The 27,034-nt window shown below is 50.3% G+C and overlaps 1 protein-coding gene across 1 annotated transcript; it reads left to right on the top strand.

Moving 5' to 3' along the window:
- The first annotated feature begins 1,281 nt into the window (after nt 1-1,281).
- Nucleotides 1,282-27,034, top strand: PODXL (podocalyxin like). Its single transcript, XM_044247029.1, has 9 exons — nt 1,282-1,345; nt 11,980-12,165; nt 16,222-16,959; nt 18,694-18,953; nt 19,291-19,362; nt 20,940-21,090; nt 21,333-21,394; nt 21,608-21,775; nt 22,778-27,034. The coding sequence occupies exons 1-9, from the start codon at nt 1,282-1,284 to the stop codon at nt 22,973-22,975; spliced, it is 1,899 nt and encodes a 632-aa protein (XP_044102964.1). The 3' UTR covers nt 22,976-27,034.

Here is a 27,034-nt window from a genome sequence, read left to right as displayed (position 1 = left end):
GAGCACCCCTCAGTTGACCAGATGCATTTTGGGCCCAAGGAGCGGGCGGTTTGGAGGGGTATAGAGAACAGCCCCAGAGAGCACTACCCCCCCGCTCCCCCTCCCTGCCCCCCCCAAATAAGACACTTGGAATCATCAAACTTGTGCTTATCGCCTTATTTGGATAAAGGGTCTCTGCTATAATTAAGTTTGGGATCTTAAGGTGAGAATACCTGGGTGGACCCTAAGTCTAACAGCAGATTTTCTTACAGGAGACCCAGAGAAGAGGCGGCAGCAGCAGGACCAGGAGGCAGGGATTGGCCCAGGAATGTCCTTAGCCCCTAGTGGCTTCAAGGGGCCTGGGGGTAGGGGGTGGGGAGGGGTCCCCCTTGGAGCCTGCAGAAGGAGTGCAGGCCTGCCGTACCTTAAACCACGCAGTTTGTGGGGATTTGCTACAGCAGCCAGAGGAAACTAATCCAGGACCCGAGGCACAGAGAGGGTCAGGCTTCCCCAGCGCCCACTGCACGCCTGGGGAGAAGGCTGAAGCTGGTTGGTCGGGGTGAGAGGAGTCAGCTTCCCTCTCCCCTTCCCTGGGCTCCCAGCTCAGAGCTCTGACCTTTCGCAGCCGCCGTCCTCTTGCCCATAAGCCCCCTCGCTGGTGCTGTTCACCCACGTCAGGCTTCCCCGCCCTCCCCATCCCCACCAACACCTGTTTAGGACCTTGCGGGGGATGGGGAGTGGAGACGGGCATTCCAAAAGCCACAGCATTTAGAAGGGATGGACACAGGACAGGTGAGCAGACCATCAGAGCAAACAGCCTCCAAGGATGGCAGCCACGTGGGGGCAGAGGGCAGCATCCAGAAGGACCTCTTGGCGGAAGGCAGTGCGCGCCCAGCTAAGTGGGAGACGGAGGTAGCAGGGATGGATGACGGGATGGAGTGAAGAAGGGGCCTTGTGAAGACCCACATGGAATGACAGGTGCCCGGAAGCACAGAGGTGGGAACATCATGGGGGCGCAGCAAGGAGAGCAAGGGAGTGAATGTGGTGTAGAGAGAGGGTGTCTGAGTCTGGGTCTGCATGCCCCTAAAGCTCCCCATTTGCCCCACATCGCCCTAAGTCCTAGCGACTCCCCCGGCGCCTGGAGGTAAGCGGGCCCATGCAGCCTGGGCAGCGGGATCGGGGGTCCGAGAGAGGTGGGCTCTAGCACGCTGGCGGGGGCTCAGACTTCAGCCAGGCTGCACCTGCGGTAGCATCGGGCTCCTGGGAGGGGAGAGGCTCAGGACAGGTGGCACAGACGGCAACATGAGTTTCGAGGTCTGTCTGTTCTTGGAAAAGGATGCCCAGAGCAAGGCCTCCGAAGGGGCTGGTTAGGGTGGCTCTGTCGCCCCAGCAAAGGCGGACAACTTACCTAGGTCATGCTTAGGAGAGCGCCTCCACCTGAGAAATCCTGTCCTTTTAACAGACGTGCTCTGTGGGGGCCAAGGCCATGGGGGATCCGAGGCAGAGCCGGGACCAGAGAGCTCAGATCTCTGGATTCCCGGTCCGCCTGCTCTCCTTTATCCCGCCCATCCGGGAAGACAGCAGCTTATCTCACCTGGTTTCTGCCATTTTACTCCCCGTCCCCCACCCCCTCTAGCTTTTTGGTGTTCTTTCCCCGGAGATAGGTATAGTTGGGGGTGATGAGCCGGGGGTAACAGAGGAAGGAGGGGTGGACACTGGTGTCCAGGCCGGGCCTCCCTCCCGGCTCCCTGCCTTCCTGCCCTCCCTCCTCACGCCCTCTTCCTGGGGCATTCTTTCCAGTTTCCTTTCCGGCTATTAATAGCCTCGAGTCATCCCAGGTCTGTCAGTAGCCAGGAATGGGAGGAAGCAGGCCCTCACCAAAGGCAGGGAGCAGTGTTCTCCTCTCCCCAGGGGAGGAGACAGGCCTGGCTTCTCCTCCCCGCGACCCCACAGCACACGGGGCGGTGGGGGCGGTGGGAGGGAGGAATAGCATCTCGCTGGCACAGCATCCAGCCAGCGCCTGCTCGTTTTCTTTCAAGACCCGATTCAGGGTCTCTCCTGGTGGCTGTTACCTCTGACCTCTTCGGCAGCCTCCCTCTGCCACTGCACTCTCACTCCTTCCTCTCCTCAATTCTGGGCGACCTCAGTACCCACTTGTATGAACACTGAGATACCCTGGCCTCCCATTTTCGAGACTTTTTCCCCATCTCCACTTCGCTGGGTCATTCCTGTTCCACACCCTGGCCGTGGACCGCCCCCACCCCCAACTGCACCACCTCTGAAATCTTTAAGCATTGCATTCTTGGATCACAGTTTCTCTACCTTCCAGATCCTTTGTTCAGGTGCTCGGACCTAATGCTTGAACCGAAGACAGCATCCCTCCCTCCGTGTGGCCTGTCGGCCCCCGTCTGACCTGGCCCTCCTGTCCTTCCCTCCCCACCACGGTAACTCTGACTTCCCAGATATCCGGTTCCTTGTACCCTGTCCCGCCGGTGTACTCACCTACAAACCCCGCTCCCAGATGGACTCTGCCTCCACCTTCTCCTTTCCGTGCCCGAGCGGGACACTGCCGGGGCAAAACCACACGCTGGCTGATTGGATGAATTTTCACATTGTGATTCCAAGCCCCTGTTGGGCACCAAAACTACTTGGCATTCATCCTTTCGTTCTCTAGTACGGTTGGTTCCACAGTGCAGTCCTCTGACCAGCAGCAGCAGAACCATCCGGGAACTTGTGAGACGTGTAAATACTTGCCGCTGAGCAGGGCACCCGGCCAGGGGTCATCCCAGGACCCTGGGGTCATGACCTGAGGCAAAGGAAGAAGCTTAACCCACTGAGCCACCCAGGTGCCCCTAACTTCTCATGCTGTGTCCCAGATCTGCTGAATCAGAAACTCTGGGGCTGGGATTGGCTCTCGGGGTTTTAACAAGCCCTCTAGGTGATGCTGATGGGCACTAAAGTTCGAGAACCATTTTCCGGTAGGCTCACTATTCCCCTTTCCAAAATGAGAATTTGGTACTTTTCCCTTGCACATGACTTCATCTGTAATCTTCCTGCTACCAGAATGACAAATGTACTTACCCATCTTCTTCCCATTTCAAAGAGAGACCCGGAGCCCTGCTGTACCTCCCTCTCGCCCTCTAGCAGTAGCCGTTGTCCTACATGAGTATTAAATTGTCTGTGGAGTATTAATATTTTCTCTGTTTCTAACTCTAAAAGTATGTGGTTTCACTTTGCCCATTTTTGAGCCCTATTAAAATAGCATATAGGGACGCCTGGTTAGCTCAGTCAGTTAAGTGTCTGCCTTCGGCTCAGGTCATGATCCCAGGGTTCTGGGATCAAGCCTGGAACTGGGTTCCCTGCTCCGCGGGGAGCCTGATTCTCTCTCTTTCCCTCTGCCTGCCACTCCCCCTGCTTGTACTCTCTCTCTGTCAAATAAATAAGTAAATAAAATGTTTCAGAACTATTATATAAATCATATTAAGTATTCCTGTTCTTTTAGTGTGTATATATATATAATTTTTTTTAAAGATTTTATTTATTTGACAGAGAGAGACACAACGAGAGAGGGAACACAAGCAGGGGGAGTGGAAGAGGGAGAAGCAGGTTTCCCGCCGATCAGGGAACCCAACGCAGGGCTCCATCCCAGGACCCTGGGATCAGGACCTAAGCCAAAGACAGACTCTTAACTGACTAAGCTACCCAGGTGCCCCAAGAAATATATTTTAGATACAAATCTTTTATGCTTATATATGTTGTAATTATCTTCTGATTCTTTTTCATTTTCCTTTTGGTTTCTTTTTTAAAATCTTTGCTTTTTAAGTAATTTTATTTTACTTTTTTTTTTAAGATTTTATTTATTTATTTGACAGAGATCACAAGTAGACAGAGAGAAAGAGAGAGAGAGAAAGAGAGAGAGAGGAGGAAGCAGGTTCTCTGCTGAGCAGAGAGCCCGACGCGGGACTTGATCCCAGGACCCTGAGATCATGACCCGAGCTGAAGGCAGAGGCTTAACCATGGAGCCACCCAGGCGCCCCCCTTTTTAAGTAATTTTAGATTTGCCAAAAAGTGGCAAGGATGATGTAGAGTTTGATGTACCTTTCCCTCAACTTCCCCTGATACTTACTACATCCTACACAGCCACCGTACATGTATCGCAATGGACCAACACTGTACAATACTGTTAACTACACTACAGACTTGATTCCTGTTTAACCATTATTTCCCCTTGATGGTCTTTTTTGTTCCAGAATCCATCGCCTTCCATCAGCCTGTCTCACTAGTCTCTTCCAGTCAGTGGCAGTGACTCTGTCTTTCCCTCTTGTCTGTCATCTTGCTGGTCTGAAGAGTACTAGTCGGATATTTTGTAGAATGGTCCTTCAGTTTAGGTGTGTCTGCTGGTGTATTGTTTTGTTTTCCATGATTAGACTGGGGGTTTGTGTTATTTATTTTTCATGGAAATAGAGTTGTCGTACAACTCTGTATTGGTTTTAGGTGAACAGCACAGTGATTCAACAACGATGGGCGTTAGGAAATGTATATTAGGTTGCTCCCTAGGTTTTTTGGCCCACTTCTTTTTTTAAGCACTTCTTTACTTTCCGGCATTACAAGATGTTCCAGGCTTCTCTTGTGCTTTCCCTTCCTCAGTGCTAGAATCCAGCTATTTTTTCCAAGGAGAATGGTTTTTGGAGAATGTTTGGGGATCCTTGATACCACTGGTGTGTTGCTGCTTCTAGACCGCCTCAGTGGAGAGCCTAAGAAATAAATGTTTGTACTCACTCATGTGTGTACCTGTCTATCTGTGTGTTTCTTTATGTGTCTGTATGCATGTGTTAAAATATGTGTTCATCCTGACATCTGTCACTAATCAGACATCACAGAGCTCACAGCTTCCTCCCTACCTGCTCTTGCTTATTTGCAACTTCTTTCTGTGACAGTGAGAAATCTGGCTTACGTTATTCATCATTTATTTTCTTATTTACCAACCTTGGCATACCTGTAAAGTAGATTTATTTTATTTTTATTTTATTTATTTGTCAGAGAGAGAGAATACGCACAACCAGGGAGAGAGGTAGGCAGAAGGAGAAGCAGGCTCCCTGCTGAGCAAGGAGCCTGAAGCTAGACTCGATCCCAGGACCCTGGGACCATGACCTGAGCTGAAGGCAGACGCTTAATCTACTGAGCCACCCAGGCTTCCCCCTAAAGTAGACGTTTAACTGACAACCCATACTCTTCTGAGGAAGAGATGTACCCCGTTGAGAGCACTGTTTATTCTTTTTGTTTTTAGCTTTACAATACCCAGTCAATAAAGTATTTTTCAGTTACTTTGGTCAACTGTGTTTCCCCATCCCTCCAGTGAGGCTATGTTATACATTTGCAACAGAGTTAAATTTATTTTCATAGTCTTTGCTACATCCTAGGATTTCCCGAATATCTTTTTTTTTTTTTTCCCCTCTTCTTCTGAACTTGTGCTAAGTAAAGTTATTTCTTTGGGGTATTTAGTTCTGTGGGTTTCAGCACATACAGTCTTGTGTCCATCACTGCAGTACTATATAGAATAGTTCTGGGGATACCCGGCTGGCTCAGCAGATGAAACACGCGACTTTTGATCCCAAGGTTGTAAGTTCGAGCCTCACATTGGGTGTAGAGATACTTAAAAAACAAAACAAAAAAACCCAGTTCCATTGTCCTAAGTCACTTCTCCTTTCCCTCAACTACTGACCTCTTTTCTATTCCTACAGTTTTGCCTTTTCCATAATGACCTATAAATGGCCTCAAACACTCGTAGTCTGTGTCTTCTTATCTTTTGGATTCCTCCCTGCAATGTGAGTCTGTCCATTCCTTTTTATTGCGAAGTAGTCTTGGTATGGATGTATGACAGTTTGTTTTATCCATTCCTTTGCTGAAGGATATCTTGGTTGTTTCCAGCCAATGATGGATAAAGCTGTGATGAACATTTGCAGCTAAGTTTTTGAGTGACCACAAGTTTCCAGTTGTTTGGGGGGTAAATATGGAGAATACACTTGCTGAGTCCTACGGTGATTGTATGCCTAACTAAAAGAAACTGCTACACTGTTTTCCACAGTGGTGGTCCTGTTTTGGACTCTAGCAGTGTGTAAGAGTTCTTGTTTAACATGTGAGATTGTCAGACTGTTTTTAGCCAGGTAAGAGGCATGTAAGGGGCGCCTGGGTGGCTCAGTGGGTTGAGCTGCTGCCTTTGCTCAGGTCATGATTTCAGGGTCCTGGGATTGAGTCCCACATCGGGCTCTCTGCTCAGCAGGGAGCCTGCTTCTCCCCACTCTTCCTGCCTGCCTCTCTGCCTACTTGTGATCTGTGTCTGTCAAATAAATAAATAAGATCTTTAAAAAAAAAAGGCGTGTAATGACATTGCAGGGTAGTTCTAATTTGCATTTGCCTAATGACGTTGAACATCTTTTTATATACTTATTTGCTGCTTGTATATCGTCTTTGGTAACTTCTTCTAGATCTTTCGCATGTTAAAAAAATTGAGTTATCTCTGTATTGTTGAGTTTAAGTTATTTAAGGGGTGTCCCACCCCCCACCCCCTTACTGAACTGGCTAGGGCTTTTAGTATGGTGTTCAATAGGAGTGGTGACAAGGACATCCTTGCCTTGTTCCCAAATTTAAGGGTGAAGCATCAGTCTCTCCACATGAAATATGTTAGCTACTGGCTTAATTTGCAGATATCACTTATTAGGTTAAGAGAATTCCCTTCTGTTCCTAGTTTGCTCAGATTTTTAAAAAAATCATAAGTGAACGGTTAATTTTGTCAAGTGATTTTTCTGCACGTATTGAGATGACCATATGGTTTTTCCTTTTGTTGTTAATATGGTGGATTGTGTTGCTTGCTTTTCAAGTACTGAATCAGCCGTGAGGTGAACCTTGCTTAATCATGATGTAGTATCCTTGTAATATATTGCTGGGTTTGGGTAGTCATTAGGGAAATACAAATGAAAACCACAACAGGATACCCCTTCATGCCCAGTAGAATGTCTGCAATGGAACAGACAGATGATAACAGTTGTTGGTGAGGAGGAGGAGACCTTGGAGGCCTCCTACACTGCTCGTGGGTAAGTGGGCATGGGTAAGTGGGCATGAAATACGGTGCAGTCACTTTTTTGAAAACATTTTGGCAGTTCCTCGATGCTAAATACAGAGTTACCATATGATCTGGGAATTCCACTCCTGGGTCCATATCCAAGAGAAATGAAAACCTGTGTCTACACAGAAACTTGTATACACATGTTCGTAGTAGCTTTATTCAAATGACTGCAAGGTGGACGACCCAAATGTTCATCAACTGATAAGTAGATAAACAAAATGTGGTCTGTCCAAACACGGAGCTATCACTTAGCCATAAAAAGAAATACAGGACTGACACCTGCTTGAACCTGGGGGAAGCTGTAGTGGAAAAAGCCAGTCATGAGAGACTCTTCACTGTAGGATTCCATTTCTGGGAAATGTCCAGAACAGGCAGATCCATAGAGACAAAGGCTGGATGGGTGTGTGCCCAGCACACGGCTTTTCTTCTGCTGCGTCTTCCGGGTGAGGGTTTGTGTTAATTCAGTGAGGAGTTGACCTTCATTTTTAACTTGTTGCGCCACAGGCTGCAAATCCCCCAGTAATACCTCTGTCTGTCTCCCTGTTTGGCTGTAAGTCTTCCTTCTTTGCTGCTGGGACCACTCTGTCTTTCAAAATTCCCTCCAGCTGTATTCATCTTTTTTTTTTTTTTTTTTTAAGATTTTATTTATTTGAGAGAGAGAGAGAGAGAGAGAGAGCAAGGGAGAAGATGAGCTGGGGGAGAGGGAGAAGCAGGCTCCCTGCTGAGCGGGGAGCCCAACACCAGGCTCGATCCCAGGACCCTGGGATCATGACCTCAGCCGAAGGTAGATGCTTAACCTACTGAGCCACCCAGGCGCCCCTATCCAACTTCTATTTATGTCACACTTGCTATCGCTAGCACTTAAGGTTAGTAGCAGGGAGAAGGACATTCTCTGATGTTTTGCTTAAACGTGATTCTTAAAAGGCGCTGGAACCTGAGGCTTGAGGGTGTGGCCGTCATTGGTGCCCAGCCTCTTTTCTAGAAGCTACGCTGGACTTAGCACGTATCCCTGCCCTCCCCAGGGGAGAAGGGCTTTTTTATTTTTCCTGTTCCCTTTCCCAGCTGCAATGGGTTTCCATCGTACCCTCTGGCTAAAATATTTTTGCCTTTCTCCTGCAGCTTATTATTTTTTTTTTTTTAAAAAAGGTTTTATTTAAGCAGGCAGAGAGGCAGGCAGAGAGAGGAGGAAGCAGGCTCCCTGCTGAGCAGAGAGCCCGATGCGGGGCTCGATCCTAGAACCCTGAGATCACGACCTGAGCCAAAGGCAGAGGGTCAACCCACTGAGCCACCCAGGCGCCCTCTCCTGCAGTTTAATGCTTCTGTTTCCTCGAAGAAATAGGAGAGATGAATCTGGGCAGGGTCTCATTGGTGGCTGGCATTTTGCTTCCCCAGGTTTGTTGGGTTTCCTCCAGCTTCAGGCTACAGATTGACCTTCTCCTGGGGAGTAAGGCTGTTTTCCCCTAGTGGGCACGGGGCTGTTTGGAGTTTCAGCAGTGACTACTGTTTTCTTCCCCTAGCCGGCCGCACGGGGGACCTTTCTCAGGGTTCTCGCCAGGCATCCTCATGAGCTCCCGGTGGGTTTTCTGGAGAGAGAAAGCCTACACAGGGTAGGGGTCTTCCCGTGTCTGCAGCCCCCCAGGCTTCACAGTAGCCCATCCTCAGCCTTTAGCAACCATATTTTCTTACCAAACTCTGGTCCCGTGCACACAAATGCTTGTGTCCCATTTCTCCCCGCAGTTGCCTATTGCCACTTTTCAGGAGAGTTGTTTGCCCATGATCTCAGTTCTCCAGTGGTTCAAAAGAAGTCATAAATTTTCTGTTTTTTCCAGCTTTTTTCTTGGTGTAAGGGTAGGAGCAGTGTGCTTCCTGGCTCTCTGTTCTTGTTGACTGAAGCTGGAAGTCCTGGGGCTCTTTTTTAAAAAGATTTTATTTATTTGAAAGAGAGAGAGAAAGAGTGCACGAGAGCCCATGAGCTGGGGGTAGAAGGAGAAGCAGGGTCCCCACTGAGCAGGGAGCGTGTGGGGATCCAGGAACCCTGGGGTCATGACCTGAGCTGAAGGCAGCCACTTCACTGAGGGAGTCACCCAGGCATCCCTTGTTTGTGTGTGTGTGTGTGTGTGTGTGTGTGTGTCTTCGTTTTGATGAAGCCAAATTTATCAGTTTTTCTTTGGCGTGTACTTGTGTTTTGTTGATTGACCACTGCACATAAAATAGTTCCTTTAACAGACACATATTAAGGCAGAGGGACTATGCTATAGAGAGGTTCACATAAAAAGCTAGAATTATTGGACCCTTGAACCCAGGCTTAGATTTCCTATCTGAGAAAGGTGTTAACTAACAATTCGATTTCTTTGTGTGTATAGGACAGATTATTATGTCTATTTCTTCTTAAGTCACTCTGGTAAGTTGTATTTTCTCAGGAATGTGTCTGTCTAATCTGCTTCAATTTTATCAGCAATTGCTCATAATAGCTTGTACTATAAATATATTTTATTATTTTTATACCTCATATTTTGTATTTATGCATTCTGGGTTGTTTCTCCCTTTGACCAACCTCACCAAAGACTTTACTATTTTATTAGTCTTTAAAGAAAGTCTGGGGGCATCTGGGGAGCTTAGAGGATCCAACTCTTGATCTTAGAGTTATGAGTTTGAGCCCCATGGTGAGTGTAGAGATTACTTAAGGAAAAAATAAGTAATAAAAAAAATAAATTTCCTATATTAAAAAAGAGAAAATACTTTTTGACTTTTGACTTTGTTGATACTTGCTATTATATTTTGTTTTGTTTCACTAATTTCTCCTTTTATCTTTATTATTTCATTCCTCCTATGGGGTAGGGGGTTTGCAGCTTTCCATTATGAAATTGAAGAGTATATATAGGACCAGATCTGAGCAGGTCCTGAGGAAGGACACATCGTAAATTGCAATGCGGCCCATGCCCTCAGCATGCCTGTTCCTGCCGTACCGCCACCTTTCTGTCAACTCCTCCCCAAAGGTCCCAAAGAAAGTAGTTCGCGGTGATCAGTTGTCTGAGGCGTGAATAAAGCCAGGTTTGGTTTATGTATGTACTATGCTGGAGCCAGGCAGGAGTGGACTGATGTGGGATGGTAGCCCTGTTTAGGGGAGACACTGAGGTATAGTAAGGATAGAAAGTTCTTCCAACAGGGAGGGCTTTATTTTATTATTTTTAAAAGTGATTTTATTTATTTATTTGACAGAGAGAAAGATTACAGGCAGGCAGAGAGAGAGGGGGAAGCAGGCTCCCGGCTGAGCAGAGAGCCCGATGCAGGGCTTGATCCCAGGACCCTGATATCATGATCTGAGCCGAAAGCAGAGGCTTAACCCACTGAGCCACCCAGGTGCCCCCAGGGAGGGCTTTTTTTTTTTTTTTTTTTAAAGATTTTTTTATTTATTTGTCAAAGAGAGAGAGAGGGAGAGCGAGCGAGCACAGGCAGACAGAATGGCAGGCAGAGGCAGAAGCAGGCTCCCCGCCGAGCAAGGAGCCCGATGTGGGACTCGATCCCAGGACGCTGGGATCATGACCCGGGCCGAAGGCAGCTGCTTAACCAACTGAGCCACCCAGGCGTCCCAACTGCAGGGAGGGCTTTAAATGGTACATTTCATGGTCAGTTTTTGTTGTTGCTGTTGTTTGGTTTTGGGGAGGTTTTTTTGAAGGCAAGCTATATTGAGGTGAGGATCTGGCCAGATTCACAGGCAGAAGCTAATGATTTTGGGAGAGAAGCTTAAGAACTTAGAAGAAACAAGAATAGAGAATCAGTGCAGGGAACTTTAGGGAGGAGGCATATGGATGGATATCTTTTTTTTTTTTCCTTTAAAGATTTTATTTACTTATTTGATAGAGATCACAAGTAGGCAGAGAGGCAGGCAGTGGGGGAAGTAGGCTCCCGGCTGAGCAGAGAGGCCGATTCCGGGGCTTGATCCCACAACCCTGAGATGTGACCTGAGCCGAAGGCAGAGGCTTAACCCACTGAGCCTCCCAGGTGCCCCTGGATGGACTTCTTCAGATAGATCTGGAATGCAAGGATTTTTATCGCACTCTTTACACTTTTTTTTTTCCTTCTTCAAGATTTTAGTTGAAAGAGTGAGAGAGCATGAGCGGGAGAGGGAGAAGCAGGCTCTCGCTGAGCAGGGAATCTGATGTGGGGCTGGATACCAGGACCCTGAGATCAGGATCTGAGCCAAAAGCAGACACTTAATGACTGAGCCACTCAAATATCCCACTTTTATCTTGCTCTTGATAATCAGATGGGTGAGATATTCATTATGCCTGTCAGGTAGCTTTTTTCTCCAGAGATAGTGACAGAGATAGCGAGAGAGAACAAGTGGGGAGGAGAGGGAGAAGCAGGCTCCCTGCTGAGCAGGGACCTGGATGCGGGACTTGATCCCAGGACCCTAGGATCAGGACTTGAGCTGAAGGCAGACGCTTAACCAACTGAGCCACCCAGGTGCCCCCTAAGCGTGATTCTTTAGCTATCTTAAGTGATTCTATTAGCAAAATGATTATTAATATTCTTTTCTCCTGGGTGCTTGGAGTTTATTTTCCACTTGGTGGAAGGCACACAGTTACAGGGTGTAAATGCTTGTGTGTGGCTTGGATAGTAAAGAGTGGGGTTCTCTCAACTTCCTTTTTGGTGTTTTGCTATTTTGATATAAAAGAACCCAATTGCAAAAAAAAAAAAAAGAAAGAAAGAAAGAAAAAAGAAAGAACCCAACTGTTTCTGCTTGCTGCAGCCTGCCTGGTCTACAGTGAGGGGAGGGGAGGGGAGAGGAGGGCCTCTGAGGAGCCTAGTGGCTCCTGAAGCCTGGTGGCTGGTGGTGGCGACTTAGGTTTGGGGCCCGGTGTTGGCTTCGCCAGGCTGGCCACCAGGCGGCTTCCCCGTGGTTTCCGGAGCCAAGTCACAGGAGATCATGCTCCTGGAGGCGTGGGGAGAGTCCCCACCTTCTGGGGACTCTAATGTTGTAGCCACGAATGAGAGAATAGACTTCCCCAAAAAGAAGCTTGCACGCCAGCAATCCGATCGGCCTTGGGGAAACCGGGGTGGTGAGGGATGGCTTCCCCAGGACACTGTGCACTTCCGCAGGAGCTGTTACTGGAAGTGGAGCCCAGGCGGCGCCAGTAATAGCTGTGGGCGGCCGCTGTAGTCGTGGGCTGGCAGAAGCCCGGGCGTGTGCTCGTGGGTGGCGGGGGCAGGGATGCTAGGCACAGAGCCCATTTGCTGAGGAGACCGTGGAAAGCCACTTCTCGACGGAGGTGCGCCCAGGGCTCTGTTTTCTGTTGGAGGCAGATGGAACTGATCTCTAATGTTTGAAATGAAGAACCCTGGTTTTTATAGTGAAAAAGTGGGGTGGGAGAGCAGATTGGGAGGGTGAATAGTGTGCTCCCTGAAAGATGTGTTCAAGCCCTAATCCCCAGTGTTTAGTGCCAGCGAATGTGACTTCATTTGGAAATAGGGACTTTGCAGATATAATCAAGTTACAGTCATCCTGGGTGAGGTCGTACGGGGTCGGGAGAACCCTATACGCAAAGACTAGTGTTCTTCTAAAAGGGGAGACACACGGGGGAGAGGCTCTGTGATGAAGGAGCCTGAAATTGAAGGGATATAGCTGCAAGCCAGGGATACCGAAGATCGCCGCAAAGACGCAAAGACAGATTGTCCCCGAGTGCCTTCAGAGGAAGCATGGCCCTACCGATTTTGAATTTCTAGACTCTAGAACCATGATAGAATACATTTATGTTGTCTTAAGCCACCCAGGTTTTGGTCATTTGACACAGCAGCCTTGGAAACAAATACATATTTCGTTCAATGTACCTGTGGAAAGATTCAGTTCTGGGAATTGGATGAGCAGCTGGTTGTGTTCTCCACTGTGGTGACCTGACCCAGGTCACAGGTTGCTGAGTCTTGAGGTGGGATGGTAGTGGGCTTCTCCTGAAGAACACACGGTTATTAGCCCGTGTCCGAAATGCCTTTCGTTAGATTATTCTGATTACCATGCTGGCCCTGCCATCCAGTATGGCATTACTAGCCCACCTTTTTCCCTAGAAATGGAATTCTGTTCTTGCCTGTACTGCTACCCAAGGAACCTAGTGTCCATCCCCACTGGAATCAGTGTTTCCGCCTATAGCACACCTGGCAATGAAGAACAGCCACAGTGATCTCTTAGGATATGCTACTGGTCTCCTCAACAATATCCCAGATTCGGGGGGCCTGGGTGGCTCATTCGTTAAGCCTCTACCTTCGGCTCAGGTCGTGATCCCAGGGTCCTGGGATTGAGCCCCACATCGGGCTCTCTGCTCGGTGGAAGCCTGCTTCTCCCTCCCCCATTCCGCCTGCTAGTGTTCCTGCTCTCGTTCGCTCTCCCTGTCTATCAAGTAAATAAATAAAATCTTTAGAAAAAAACCAAAATAATATCCTAAATTTAATCAAATCCAAGATACTACCAATGAATGGTAAGATGATCTATTATTTTGTGAACCACTTAGGAAAATAAAGGCCACTGTCAAAATGGGACCTATAGTAACTTATAAAACATCCTCAGGGGTGCCTGGGTGGCTCAGTGGGTTAAAGCCTCTGCTTTCAGCTCGGGTCATGATCCCGGGGTCCTGGGATCGAGCCCCACATCTGGCTCTCTGCTCAGCAGGGGGCTTGCTTCTCTTCCTCTCTCTCTGCCTGCCTCTCTGCCTACTTGTGATCTCTGCCTGTCAACTAAATAAATAAAATCTTTAAAAAAAATCCTCATTGGGCGCCTGGGTGGCTCAGTGGGTTAAGCCGCTGCCTTCGGCTCAGGTCATGATCTCAGGGTCCTGGGATCGAGTCCCGCATCGGGCTCTCTGCTCGGCAGGGAGCCTGCTTCCCTCTCTCTCTCTGCCTGCCTCTCTGTCTACTTGTGATTTCTCTCTGTCAAATAAATAAATAAAAATCTTAAAAAAAAAAAAATCCTCATTTCACAGACCTGAACAGATGTGCAGCTTAGAGCTCATGAAATACAGTATTTTTTAAAGCCTCGGTGAAGCAGGTGTCATTGGAGCTCTTCTAACAGAAAAAGTGTAAGTGAGCAGATTATACACGATAGACATTTATTTATTTATTTACTTATCCATTTGTTTATTTATTTTAAGATTTTATTTATCCATTTGTCAGAGAGAGAGCACAAGCAGGGGGAGCGGCAGGCAGAGGGAGAAACAAACTCCCCACTGAGCAGGAAACCTGATGCGGGACCAGATCCCAGGACCCTGGGATTATGACCCGAGCCAAAGGCAGACGCTCAACCAACTGAGTCTCACCCAGGTGTCCCGATTCTTCTTCTTTTTTAAAAAAAAGAAAATTTATTTGAGAGGCAGAATGAGAGCGAGCAAGCGCACCTGCAAGCAGGGTGGGGGAGGGGCAGAGAGAGGGAGAGGGAGTCGGAAGCAGACTCCGTTGCCCAGTGCAGAACATAATGTGGGGCTCCATCCCACAACCGCGAGACCATGACCCGAGCTGAAACCGAGAGTGGGCCGGCTTAACCAACGAAGGCACCCAGGCGCCACCGTGATACTCCCCGTTCTAACACTTCTCGCTCTCTTAAGATTTCGGATTTTGTCTTACTCGTTATTCCAGGAAATTTGGGGGAACTTAACTGTACTTAATGCAGACTACCACTGAGTGCAGGTTTCAGTTCACCAACGAAGAAAACGAGTAGAGCTTGTACTTCTAACTGCTTAAGTCAGCACGTTGACGCCAAAAACTCTCGTATGCAGACCCATGTGGATAAATTCAGCCTGGTCTGCTTCCCATCCTTGATCTAGCACATTCCTACTGTAGAACCACACGTGTTTGCTAGAATCATTCATGCCTGACGCTTCTCCTGGGGCAGACTCTGTATTTGACTTTCCGGGGCGTACTGGAGTCTGACTGTTGTTACGGGTTTGGAAAAGGTGAAGGGTTGAAGAGGTGAGGAGATGTGGCTTTCTGTGTCCTTGAGCTCAGGTGAGCCTACGGCAGCGTTTTCAAGCAAGGCGGGAGCTGCCGCAGCAGACAGAACAGCAGCTCAGGGTACCGGCGATGAGTTCTGTTGCAGACTGAGGCTTCCGGATACTGGGGTTCATCTGCATTTCATATGTCACCATTCCAATTCCCAAGGCCCTTTTTTCACATAAAAGACCTGGTGAAGCTGTGAATTAAACTAACACTGTAATTTGGCAACTCATGGGATCAAACTTCTCCTTTTGTCTTTTGGTCTTCTCTGCTCTCCGGCTGCAAACAGTAAGATTCCTTTACTATAGTCTCAGAAAGTCTCGGGTTTTCAGTCTGCCTTTTCTTCTTTTTCTTTTTTTTAAAGATTTTATTTATTGATTTGACAGAGATCACAAGTAGGCAGAGAGGCAGGCAGAGAGAGAGAGAGGAGGAAGCAGGCTCCCTGCTGAGCGGAGAGCCTGATGCAGGGCTCCATCCCAGGATCCTGGGATCGTGACCTGAGCCGAAGGCAGAGGCTTTAACCCACTGAGCCACCCAGGCGCCCCAGCAATTTGTGTCTTGTCACTGTTCTCAGTTTCTCCTTCTAGATTCTACTTCCCGGAGAACAGAGGCATGGCTCTTTTGTCATGCCTACAACCGGACGATTCAGTAGGCATGAGTCCCTCTGCCCCTCCCCCTGCTTGTGTTCTGTCTCTCTCTTTTTGTCTGACGAATAAATAAAATCTTTAAAAAAAAAGAAAAGCTGAGTCTTCTGCACGGTCACGTGCCTGGGAGCTGGGGCGAAGGAGGCAGAGGGGACCTCGGTGGCCGGCTCTGTGGTGGCATATGGCAAAGAAGAAGGCTGTGCGCCTGGAGCGGGGTTGGGGAGGGGGCAGGGCACCGGCCGCGGGCTTCCGCGTGCCAGGGGATTGGCCGGCCTGGTCCTAGTCGTCTGCAGAATCTCCCTTGATGTCCTCTGCTTCACTCTCGTTGGCCAGAGAGGCCTCTTGAACTTGAGAGAATCTGGGCACAAAGAAGACCCAGGCCTTCAGCCCAGGCAGATGGGAGCGGGGCCTCGAGATCTGAGGAAGAGCAGGAGAACGTGTGGCCAGAAACGCTTTCGGTAATGCCCTGACTTGCTTCTGTGCTGTCTTTGTGAACAGGATTAACTAACACCGGAGCAGCGGCAGCCGCAGGAACAACGACAACCACCAGAACAGCGACAGCTGCCGGAAGAGCGACAGCCGCCGGCACAGCGACAGCCGCCGCAACAGCGACAGCCGCCGGCGCAGCGACAGCCGCCACTCAGCCCCTCGTAGCACCGGCGGCCGGTACCGAAGGGGGGACTCAGGTGAGCGAGCCTGGCTCACACCCAGCCCCAGCAACCACGGCGCAAGCGACGACGGCCGCTGCCACCCGCGGGAGATCCCTAACGGCGCCCAGCGGCTCCGGGACGACGACAGCCACAGCCCCAGCGGCCGCTGACAAGGATGGGAAGGCCTCCAGCAACCCCAGTGTAGCTAGTGATGGCTCAGAGGATGGCCAAGGTTTAGACACGACGACAGTCTCCTCAACCACTCACACCGTGAAGCCCGAAGGCACCGGCAGCCCGGCAGCCGGAGCCGGAGCCGGGGACGCCCACGGTGGTCCCGCCAGCAGCACGACCCCTGGGGGCGGGAAACCGGCTGCTGCCGCACCTGCAGACGCGCCCAGCACCTCCAGCCCCGCTTCTTCTCTTCCTGCCAGCGCCGCCCCAACAAGCCCTCACCAAGCAAGTACAAGCCCTGCTCCTTCGAAGCCTCCGGTGAGCCCTTCCGACAAAATCCCCACGGCGGCTCCCAGTAGTTCAGGCACGAAGGTGGGCCCCAGCTCCACGTCCCGCGGGACACTTCCCACAGCAAGTAAGTCATGCCTTTTACGTTCGTTCTTTCTTTCTTTCTTTTTTTTTAAATTAAGTAGGCTCCACACCCAACCTGGGGCTTGAACCCTTCACCCTGAGAGCAAGAGTCATGTGTTCCTCTGAGCCAACTAAGCATCCCAAGTATTGCTCCCCCCCGCCCCTCAAGCAAGAACCTTCTGAATGCTTATGTTCTATCCAGTTGCTGAGCTGGAAGACGGAATTCATGCTGAGGGTTAAATTCTGTGAATACAGCACCTTCACTCGGGGCCAGGCTCCCCCGTCCGTGACAGGTGCCGGCCAACACTGCTGGGTTCTTCTGAGGAGGGTCCAGTATTCTGGCCTGCCCAGTTGAACACAAACAAGCCAGCAGTCTATTCATGGGTAAGACTTGGGGTGGTCGCCGTTGGCGGGGCAGTAGTACTCCAGAACAGTGTTTCTCAGATTGGCAGTCACCAGCAGGAAATATATTTTATGCAGTTTTTACACCATGATCCAGGAATACAAATGAAGAACACACACGTAACAACATGTGTAACTGATAATAATAGTTTCACTGACCAGGGTTGATTCTTCCTGTATGTGATGGGCCCTAATAGTTTCTACTCCATCCCATGTCCTTGGTTCCCTTTTAAAAGTGCTGATTTTTTTTTTTTTTTTTAAGATTTAAAAAAAAATTTATTTATTTGACAGACAGAGACCAGAAGTGGACAGAGAGGCAGGCAGGCAGGGAGAGAGGAGGAAGCAGGCTCCCTGCAAGCAGAGAGCCCGATGCGGGACTCAATTCTAGGACCCTGAGATCATGACCTGAGCCGAAGGCAGAGGCTTTAACCCACTGAGCCACGCAGGCGCCCCTAAAAGTGCTGATCTTAACCCAGTAAATAAATTTTAAAACCCACGGGTGGATCATGGGCCTCACGATCATGACCAATGGCAGATCTATGGAATCAGAAGTTCTCGGTGTGGACCTGAGTCAGGGTTGTCAAGAACTCCGGAGGTGGTTGGAATGCGTACTGGTGCTCAGTGCACCTGCTTCTCCTGCAGGTGGTCTCATCCTGGGGCAGGGGCTCTGAGCTGGATACACCTGGATTCAAGTCCCTGATGGGCCGCTTCTTCACATGTGACCTTGGGCAAATCATCAGGCCCCTCTGAGCCCGGTTTCCTGATTTATAAACGAGGGTTATTTATGGTACCTTCTTCATCAGGGTGTTGTGAGGATTAACTAAGAAAGTAAGTGTGGGGGTGCTGAGGACAGACCCCCAGATGGAGTGCCCATTGAATGTTAGCTGTTGCTGCTGCGTCACTGGCATCGGGGCTCACACTGGCTTGCGTAGTCTGACCCACCCTGGAATACGGCACAGGAAATGACTTCATCTGTTTGCTTCTTCTAGCTTGTGGGCTAGGTGGGGGGTAAGGCCAAAGAAGCCCCAGGAACTAAGAACAAGAACAAGAGAAACTGCTATCTGTTTTTTTGTTTTGTTTTGTTTTTTTGTTTTTAATTTTTATTTATTTATTTGACAGAGAGAGATCACCAGTAGGCAGAGAGGCAGGCTGAGAGAAGAGAAAGCAGGCTCCCTGCTGAGCAGAGAGCTGGATGATGGATCCCAGGACCCTGGGATCATGATGAGCAAAAGGCAGAGGCTTTAACCCACTGAGCCACCCAGGTGCCCCAAGACTGCCTTCTGCTCTTAAAGGTACCACTCATCTTTTCTCAGAGCCTTTGCTTTCCTAATTACAGCATCACTGGTTCCCTTACAAGGAGATCTGCAGAAATCCAGCGTGATGCCAACTGTCATTGGGACCTCTTCGTCCATCACTGGGATCTCTTCCTCCACCACTGGGATCCCTTCTTTGGAGACTTCGCATCCTGCAGGCCCTTCATCAGGACCTGTGGCCACGTCTCCTGTCGAGGGATCCAGAAGCCCCAGCACCCAGTTGACTTCAGTTGCCCCCCGAGTCCCCAGCGTCCCTCCTTCCTCGGCTCATGTGGATGACAGGGTACTTCCAGCAGGGGTGGGACAGATACGAGAGCCCAGCCTCAGATGGAAGGGGCTCTAAAAAGTGTTTCTACCCGCCCTTCCAGCCCAGAGCCCCTGGCAAGGGCTGCTGGGAACTGTCCCCCATTCACCCCCTCTCCCTGGCTTTGCCAGATTCTGGCTTAGACAGCTGGCCAGCCAGCAACACACCTGGCTATGAAACTCTGCAGTCACAACCCCCAGCTTCTCAGGAGCTCCTTCCTTTATGTCGCCCACCCAGGGGGGAGAAAGGGAGGGGTCAGGGATGGGACCCTGCCAAGCTCAGCCTGAAGCTGAATCCCAGTGCCCGCTTCTTCTAGATAAAGTGCGAATCTCCCGGAGGGCTAACTGACAAGATGCTCATCCTGAACTTGACGAAAACGAGCCTCTGTGTGAGTATCCTGTCAGTCTAGGCTCCACCCTGATCGACACCCCCAAATTGTGGTTTAGCAGCAGGGGTAGGGAAGGTAGGAGGGCATGGAGTGTTCCTTCTGAAAACGGACTGAGGAATGTGTTCACTCTCCTGCCCCTGCTCTTTCCGTGGGAAGTGGCCCCTTCCAACTGCCAGACAGAGTGAAGTTCAGACTGCCCTAAGTCAAGTCCCACAGGGCTGCCTCGGGGCCAGAAGGCCCCAGCCCAGGTCTCCTGGGCTTGCGATGTGTGAGGATTCACATGTTCTCCGAGTCTGGAGACCTCCTTCCTAGTTCAGACTGTGGTTTAAGCTAAGTTGATCTCTTTGGCCTTCAGAGGCCCCGGTTGAAAACAAGAGGCTCAGTCAGCCAAACTAACGTTCCCTGTTGTGATAATCTGGGGTTGTGTGTCCGCGGGTCCATGGACTCATCTGACAGTCTCAGTGGAAGAACAGCGCAGACATGATCTCTCTCCAGCCTGTGGAGTCAGAGCTCCTGAGCATCGGGGCAGCCATTGCTCCTACTCGGGGTGTGTGTGTGCCCTGGGGTGGGAGTGTCTGCTTGTGCACACGGACATTTGGTTGGGAAGGAGCACTATGTTGGAGGGGGGGCTGCGGTTGCTGTTGCCATTGTCTAGTCTTTGAGGATTGTGGGTGGCTCATGGCTGCCCTCTCCTGGTCAGTGACTACTTTTGAAAACACCCCCTAGGAAATAGAACTGAACGATAGGGTTTCTTCTTTTTTTTTTAAAAGATTTTATTTATTTGACAGAGAGATCTCAAGTAGGCAGAGAGGCAGGCAGAGAGGAGGAAGCAGGCTTCGCGCTGAGCAGAGAGCCCGATGCGGGGCTCAATCCCAGGACCCTGGGATCATGACCTGAGCCGAAGGCAGAGGTTCAACCCACTGAGCCACCCAGGCGCCCCACAATAGGGTTTCTAAAGGATGGAGAACTTGGCTTTACAGCATTTTAATGCCACCTGTATTTTTTTTTTTTTTTTTTTTTTACAGTTCTTGCATCTTCAAGATTCTCCCATATTCCCTTGTTCAGGGATGGCCTTTCCTGGCTTCATGGCTAGAGTCTTAGTCTAGGGAAGGGCATGCCTGCTCAACTTTGGGAAAGATAACCCTGGGCTGAGAGCTGGGGCTTCCCCTCCTGAGGTCTTCAAACTGGGCATCAGCACCTGGCAAGTGTCAGGCTGCTGGGCAGTGCCCCTCAGTCCCTCCTAGGGAGATGAGATGGGCATTAGGTCATGACCCCTGAAGAGCTCTAAGGGTGGGGGCACTCAGGTGAGAGGTACTGTTCAGCCACAGACGAGATAAACAGGGTAAGGGGACCAGGGGGAAGAGATTTGCAGGAGTCAGAGAAGGCAGGGACCGGCCCAGCACAGCACATAACCCGTGACTCCTGCCAGGCCCGGGAATGGCCCCACTTGAAGGAAGAGGGAAATAAGTTCACACCAGACAAAAGCATCCTCCTGACCTTGGCTTTGAAGGGCAGCCCTACAAGCCGAGGCTGCTGTCCTGATGCCTGAGGACTCACTTGTGGTCTCCCCACAATAGGCGGGGAACAGCAGTTTGGATGACAAACTGGTTACACTTCTGTGCCGAGCAGCAAAAGCCACCTTCAACCCAGCTCAAGACACGTGCCATATACTGCTGGTACCTGTTCAAGACTCCCAGGCAGTGGCCATCAAAGAAATCACGGTGCAGAGTGAGTTGAGGGTGGGGGGTGCTGGGGTCTAAGTGGGGAGGGAATGGGCTGGGGGTTGACCACTTGGGAGCCATGAAGATGGGTCAGGGCTGGTGCTTCTTATGAAGGGTTAGGGCAGGGCTCCCCGAGAGAGCTAGCACGCAGGAGACTGAGGTACGGCCCGTCCTCCTCTTGGGGCCCAGTCTCCGTCCCCTACACTTCCCTCTGAGCCGGACCGCTAGCAGCGTCTCTCCCCTCCACAGCAAACCTCCTGCCCGGGGACGTGTATGAGTCGCTGAAAGACAAATGGGATGAGCTGAAAGAGGTAAGCGCTTCTCGGGGACCGGCAGTTCCTCTGCCGTGCAGCCTCTCTCCTGGTGGAAGAGTGCCACCTGCGAGCAGCCGGAGTGCGGGGGTTAGAGAGGGGACAGCGGGGTGATGGGCTCGGCCCCCAAGAACGCCAAGCGGAAGAGCTCATAACCGGGTGGGAGTGACCCCCATTCTGTATTTTGCCACATAACGTCCTCTTTCCTGGCAGGTGGGAGTCAGTAACATGAAGCTTGGGGACCAAGGGCCCCCCGAAGAGACCGAGGACCGGTTCAGCATGCCTCTCATCATCACCATTGTCTGCATGGCGTCCTTCCTGCTCCTGGTCGCCGCCCTCTACGGCTGCTGCCACCAGCGCCTCTCCCAGAGGAAGGACCAGGTGAGCCAACAGACCAGTTCGCCAGATGACTTCCGCCCGTGACTCCCCTATTAGAGGAAAGGGAGTGGGCCACGGGCCCTTTTAGACAGGCAGAGACCATCCCTTATAGGAAGGAACTGCACCGTCACAGGGCAGATGGAAGAGGCCTGTGGGGGAAGGGAAGGGAAGGTCATGGCCTTTGGAGTCCAGAAGACCGGGGATAAGCCCTCGCTCTGCCTCTGATTATCTCCGTGACCTTGAGCACCGCCTGTCATCTCTGAGCTTCTCCGTGTGTGGGGATAATACTCACCTTGCAGAGCTGCTCTGAGGATTCCCTGAAAGAAATGGGTAGGGGCATCCCTGGCTGACCGGAAGTTCTTTACCCGCCTTCCCCGAATTCCCACCACATAAAGTCCTCAGCCCGGGCTGTGCATCACGGGGACGGTTAGGAAAAGTCCCACGCCTGCCTCCTCACACACCGACTGAAACAGAATCTCTGGGTCTGAGTATTAGTTAAAAGCTTCCCGGGTGACATGACTGTGACCCAGGTTGTAGCTCAGATAAAGACCAGAGAAAGCACTGCCTCCAGGTGGCTCCTCTCTATGACCGAGACAGAGACAGCACAGGTCCTGCTGTACCCATCTTACTTAGGCTTAAGAGAGGTCCTCAGTCATCTGGCCTGATGAATGTCATTTTCTTATAGTCCTTCCTGATTCAGGACAGTGGGGTGAGGCAGGTGCCTGGAGAGTAAGTTTGGGGAGGAGGGAGAAATGGAGGAAAGAGCCGGGAGGTTTCTGGAAAACAGAAGTCCATTTTTGCTGACTTCATGGATCTGCCAACAGGGTAAAGGTCAAGCGAGCTGGGAGTTCTAGGATGCCGGGCCAGCAGCCACGATGGCCTCCAAGAGCATTTATTGCGCACCCTACCCAAACCGGGGTTCCTTGATTGTAGGGGTACTTGTCTAATATTAAGCCCATGAGCCCTCAAAAATTACCCTTTCTTGGGTCGTCTTCCCTATCCTAGCAACGGCTAACAGAGGAGCTGCAGACAGTGGAGAACGGTTACCATGACAATCCCACGCTGGAAGTGATGGAGACCTCATCCGAGATGCAGGAGAAAAAGGTGGTCAACCTTAATGGTGAGCTGGGGGACAGCTGGATCGTCCCTCTGGACAACCTGGCCAAGGATGACTTTGACGAGGAGGAAGACACGCACCTCTAGTCAGGTCCGCGGGCAGCCTCCAACAGGACCACAGCGCTCCAGACTGAACCACCTCAAGTGCCATTTGGACAGGGGAGGAACATCCTTCCCAGCGGAGGGAAAGGTTGGGGAGGGAAGCAGACTCGGAGGGTCCCTCCTCCCAATCCCCACCTCCTCCCCATCCCCACGGGGCCTTAATTTTCCCTTTTCAAACTGAACCAATCACATTCTGTCTAGATTCCTCTTGTAAAATAACTCACTAGTGCCTGAGCTCAGTGCTGCTGGAAGACGAGAGGGAGCGCACCCATGTGGTCATCTGGTAGAATCCCTTCAGCTCACATCTAAGGGGACAGACGCCACGCCCCACTGCTGCCATCGCTCGCGCCTCCCTTCAGAGCTGCTCCCAGTGGGGTGAAGCTCGCAGTCGATGTGACAATGGATGGGACGGAAGGGACAGCAGGGCCAGATCCTGTCTCCGGGGCATCTGATTCCTTCCAAGTACAGGTCCCCAGCCTCGCCTGCCAGTGCGTCCGTCCCCTTTGTGCTTGCCCCGACCCCCACACAGTTTGTAGCCCCGCTCTGTCCTAGGGCCTCTAGGACTCACACCGTCCCTTCGTGGCTTCGAAGCCCTTGCTCCGGACTCTGGCTTCCTTGCATCTGCTTAGGGACCTTGAGACTTAACCCACACAAGACTCCAGTGTGAACGAGGTCTGCTTCAGGGATCCTTCTGCAGGTGAAGAGAAAAGGGGAGGCCCTTCACCCCCAGGTTGGGTCCTGGCCCATCACCAGGGCAGGAACTCCTTTGGCCTCCCACTCCCACCGGGGACTGGAATCTGCAGCAGCTATGAAGAAGTGTTTCTGTCGTTCACTGCTCGGTCAGTGGGGTGAGGTCCAAGTTCAGAGATCCCCCTGAGATCCAGCAAGAGAGAACCACAGCTGTAGGGCAGACGTTCCCAGGGCCCAGTCCAGAGTGGTGTTTCACCGGACAATCGATCGACGCGGTTAGGAAGGATAGGCTTTACTCTCTGTTCCAGAGGAAACTCAGGGACTTTTCAAGTTGGTGAGAGTTTTGTTGTATTTGTTTGTTTTTCGTCCAGCCCTCTACTGCCACAAGCCAAAGCTCCAACTGCTGGGAGACCTTTCAGTTAACTAATCTTATTGACTCCTGGTTCTCCTGTGCTGTAGGGGCTAGAAAGGCCTAGAAAGTGTGATGCATTTTAAGGTGCTCAGGAGCAGCCTGGGGGTGCCTGTGGGGTTCCCAGTGACCTCTCACTGTTGGGGCATGCAGCTGGGCCTTGCCGTGTCCCCTCCTCTGTTCCTAGCAGGCTGCCTGCTTTTGCAGTTTCTGGTGGCATCTCAGGGAAACAGTACCGGGAAGGGGTTTTGAGGGAGCTTAGCCAAGCGAAGGCACCTGAAGACTGGACAGAGTGGGGTTCAATCCAATTTTCTGGGAAGCCCAAATCCCAGATTTTGTGGAATATTGCCCACGGTCTCTCTTGCTCCTGGGTGTAAATCTCCTGGCATGAACGAGGAGGATGGGCAGAACTGCTGTCCCTCCCTGGCTGCCTTGATTCCTTATTCATGGCCGTTGCCCTTTGATATCCTAGGGTTCTGGAGTGCAGAGCCTCCAGTGAGTTTCCCAAGAGCTAGAGAGATGGTGGACTAACAAGGATCCACAAGTCCTTGCCCTGATTCTCTAGCGTCTGGAGGTTGGCAGGGGAGAGAACAATGCTAGCTTGGGAGGGGAAAAAAGGAAATCTTGTTATACTGGGAAGAGCTCTGTTTGCTTCCTTCCTGCCCAGCATTTGATTCTTTCCACCCTGTGGGTTTCTGTGGAAGAGGCCCGACTGGATTACTACTACTTTGCTGATTCTGGATCACATTTTATCAGCCAAGCCTTCGGACAGAGGCAGCAAGTACGCCCCCACAAACTGATCGAAGGCTCAAGCCCCACAGCCTCTTGGGCAGAGAGATGACAACCGGCAAGGACTAGCGTAAAATCACACTTGGTCAAGAGGAATGACTGGTGGCTCCGTCCAAGGAGAACCTTGGGAAGCTTTGGGTTGGTTCAGATGCTCCTCCTGGTGCATCCAGGCTGGACGGCTCCAGCCTTTGAGGGCAACTTCAGAATCCAGTACCTTGCCTTGGCTTGCTCTTGCCACTAGACATCTGTGTCAAGGTCATACAGCCAAGCATCTGCAGAGGTCACCTTCATCCCACGACTGCACTGGTTCAGTGCTGTCTGGTAAGTCAGAGTTTGGGGCTGAGAAGAAAGAAGAGGAACACCAGGAACTCAGCATGACTTCCAACAAGTTGTGCCAAAGAGAGATTATCAACTTGGACCAGGGGCAGACTGGCTTCCCTAAGCTGCATAAAAGGCCAGAAATCAGGAGTCTGATGACTGGATGGAAACCCAGTGGGAAAGCACGCTGATCTGTGAATGGGGAGGGCAGCAGCAGTGCTTATGAAGGAGGTACAGAATAGGCTTTGCATCGTAGGACAGAATACGGGTTTAATCTAGTCTAGACACCAGATTCTCTTTTTCCCTTGTTATAAGGAAAGCTAGCAGGAAGTTTATTTAAACCACTTCTTGAGCTTTAACCTTTTTTTGACAATATACTGAAGAAACTTTGGAAAACAAGTCCAAGCTGACACATACATACATAGTTCTTAATAATGTAAATACCACAGCCACATGGTAATCTACCCAGCACTGCTTTAAGTGAATATACACTGTAAAAACATTTGCTAGTTGAGATGGCTTTTTTTTTTCCTCTGAACAGGAATGTAAATGTAAATGTCTATTTCACTAGAAATGACAAGTTTTTGTTTGTTTGTTTTTCTCCAATGAAAAGTGAAATATAAGACAAGCTGATGACAGAGTATTTGTCTTAGAGATCAGGCATTTTTATTTTTAAATGCGATCCTCAATCCCCCTCCCCAGCTAAGTCCTAGCCTATTACAGGAAGGCTTGGAGACACTCTAGTCCTAGGGAGAGGCTTGTAGAGACCTAGTCCAATCTTTGTTTTGTTCTTATAGAAAAAGAAACTGAAGCCCAGAAAGACAGAAGTGGCTTGGCCAAAATTACATGGTTAGTGAGAGAGAGAGAGGATTGACACACCAGTGCTGTGGGCCTCAGAAGGAATCTGTAAATTAAGAACAGGCACCAGGACGACACAAGGACCAGGACCTTCTCAAATCATGTCCTGCTGCAAGGCTAGGGAGAGCCCGAGGACCACAATAGGAACCATACTGATCTACGCTTGCTCGGAGTTATTTAGGTCTAAGACTTCCATGAGTGATACTTGACTGTCAAGAAACAGTTTTGAATGAGCTTTTACATACAGATCTTCTCCTAGCAGGGCTGTGGATCAAAGGAAACCAGCTCCAGGAAGGCAGAGGAGCCAAGAGTAAAGCAATGACTTCTCTTTTATCATTGTCACAAGCTGATCGGCTCAGGTTTGGTGAAAACCCAGCACTGAGTGGAAGGGAGGGGAGGACGATTCGATGTGTGTCTTTTTTGTTAGTAGTGAATGTTAGTTTGCCCAGGCGACTGCAGGAGCGTTTGTCTTCGTGGACAGGGGTCTGAAGTACACTGGAATTCACTGGGAAACTTGTTTGTAAAGACTATACTTAATTATTGCCATTTTCTTACAAAACTATATTTTGGAGAACTGTATACTGTCAATTAAAGTGCTTTTGTGTAAGCTGGCTCAAGCCCTGTTGAACTTGACTGACTGGCTCACGTTCTTCACGTGTGTGCGAGCTCATGGCCGACGCTCTAGCGAGGGCAGCGTCCTCTGCTCTTAGGCAGTGCTGCCCAACTAGGGGGTGCAGAGAGTGAAAGAGAAGGGGAGAAGCTGAAAGGAAGGAAGAGGGGGATCCTGGTGATCTTGGGCTGTTGTAGTGATCCCAGCTGAATCTTTTCTCCCGTGTTTATCAGTGTTCTTCCTTCTTCATTTCTTCCACTTCTGCCTCAGATACAATTATGAGTCACCTCCCACTAAAGATCCTAGAGCCCCAGTCAGGTGTGAAAACACTGGTATAGGAGCAAAACAAATAAAGATATAAGAAAACCAA

The sequence above is a fragment of the Neovison vison genome, chromosome 4, assembly GCF_020171115.1.
Source record: "Neovison vison isolate M4711 chromosome 4, ASM_NN_V1, whole genome shotgun sequence".
NCBI classification, from domain to species: Eukaryota; Metazoa; Chordata; class Mammalia; order Carnivora; family Mustelidae; genus Neogale; species Neogale vison.
Note: the sequence above shows the minus strand (reverse complement) of the source record. Positions and strands in the feature narration are given on the sequence as shown.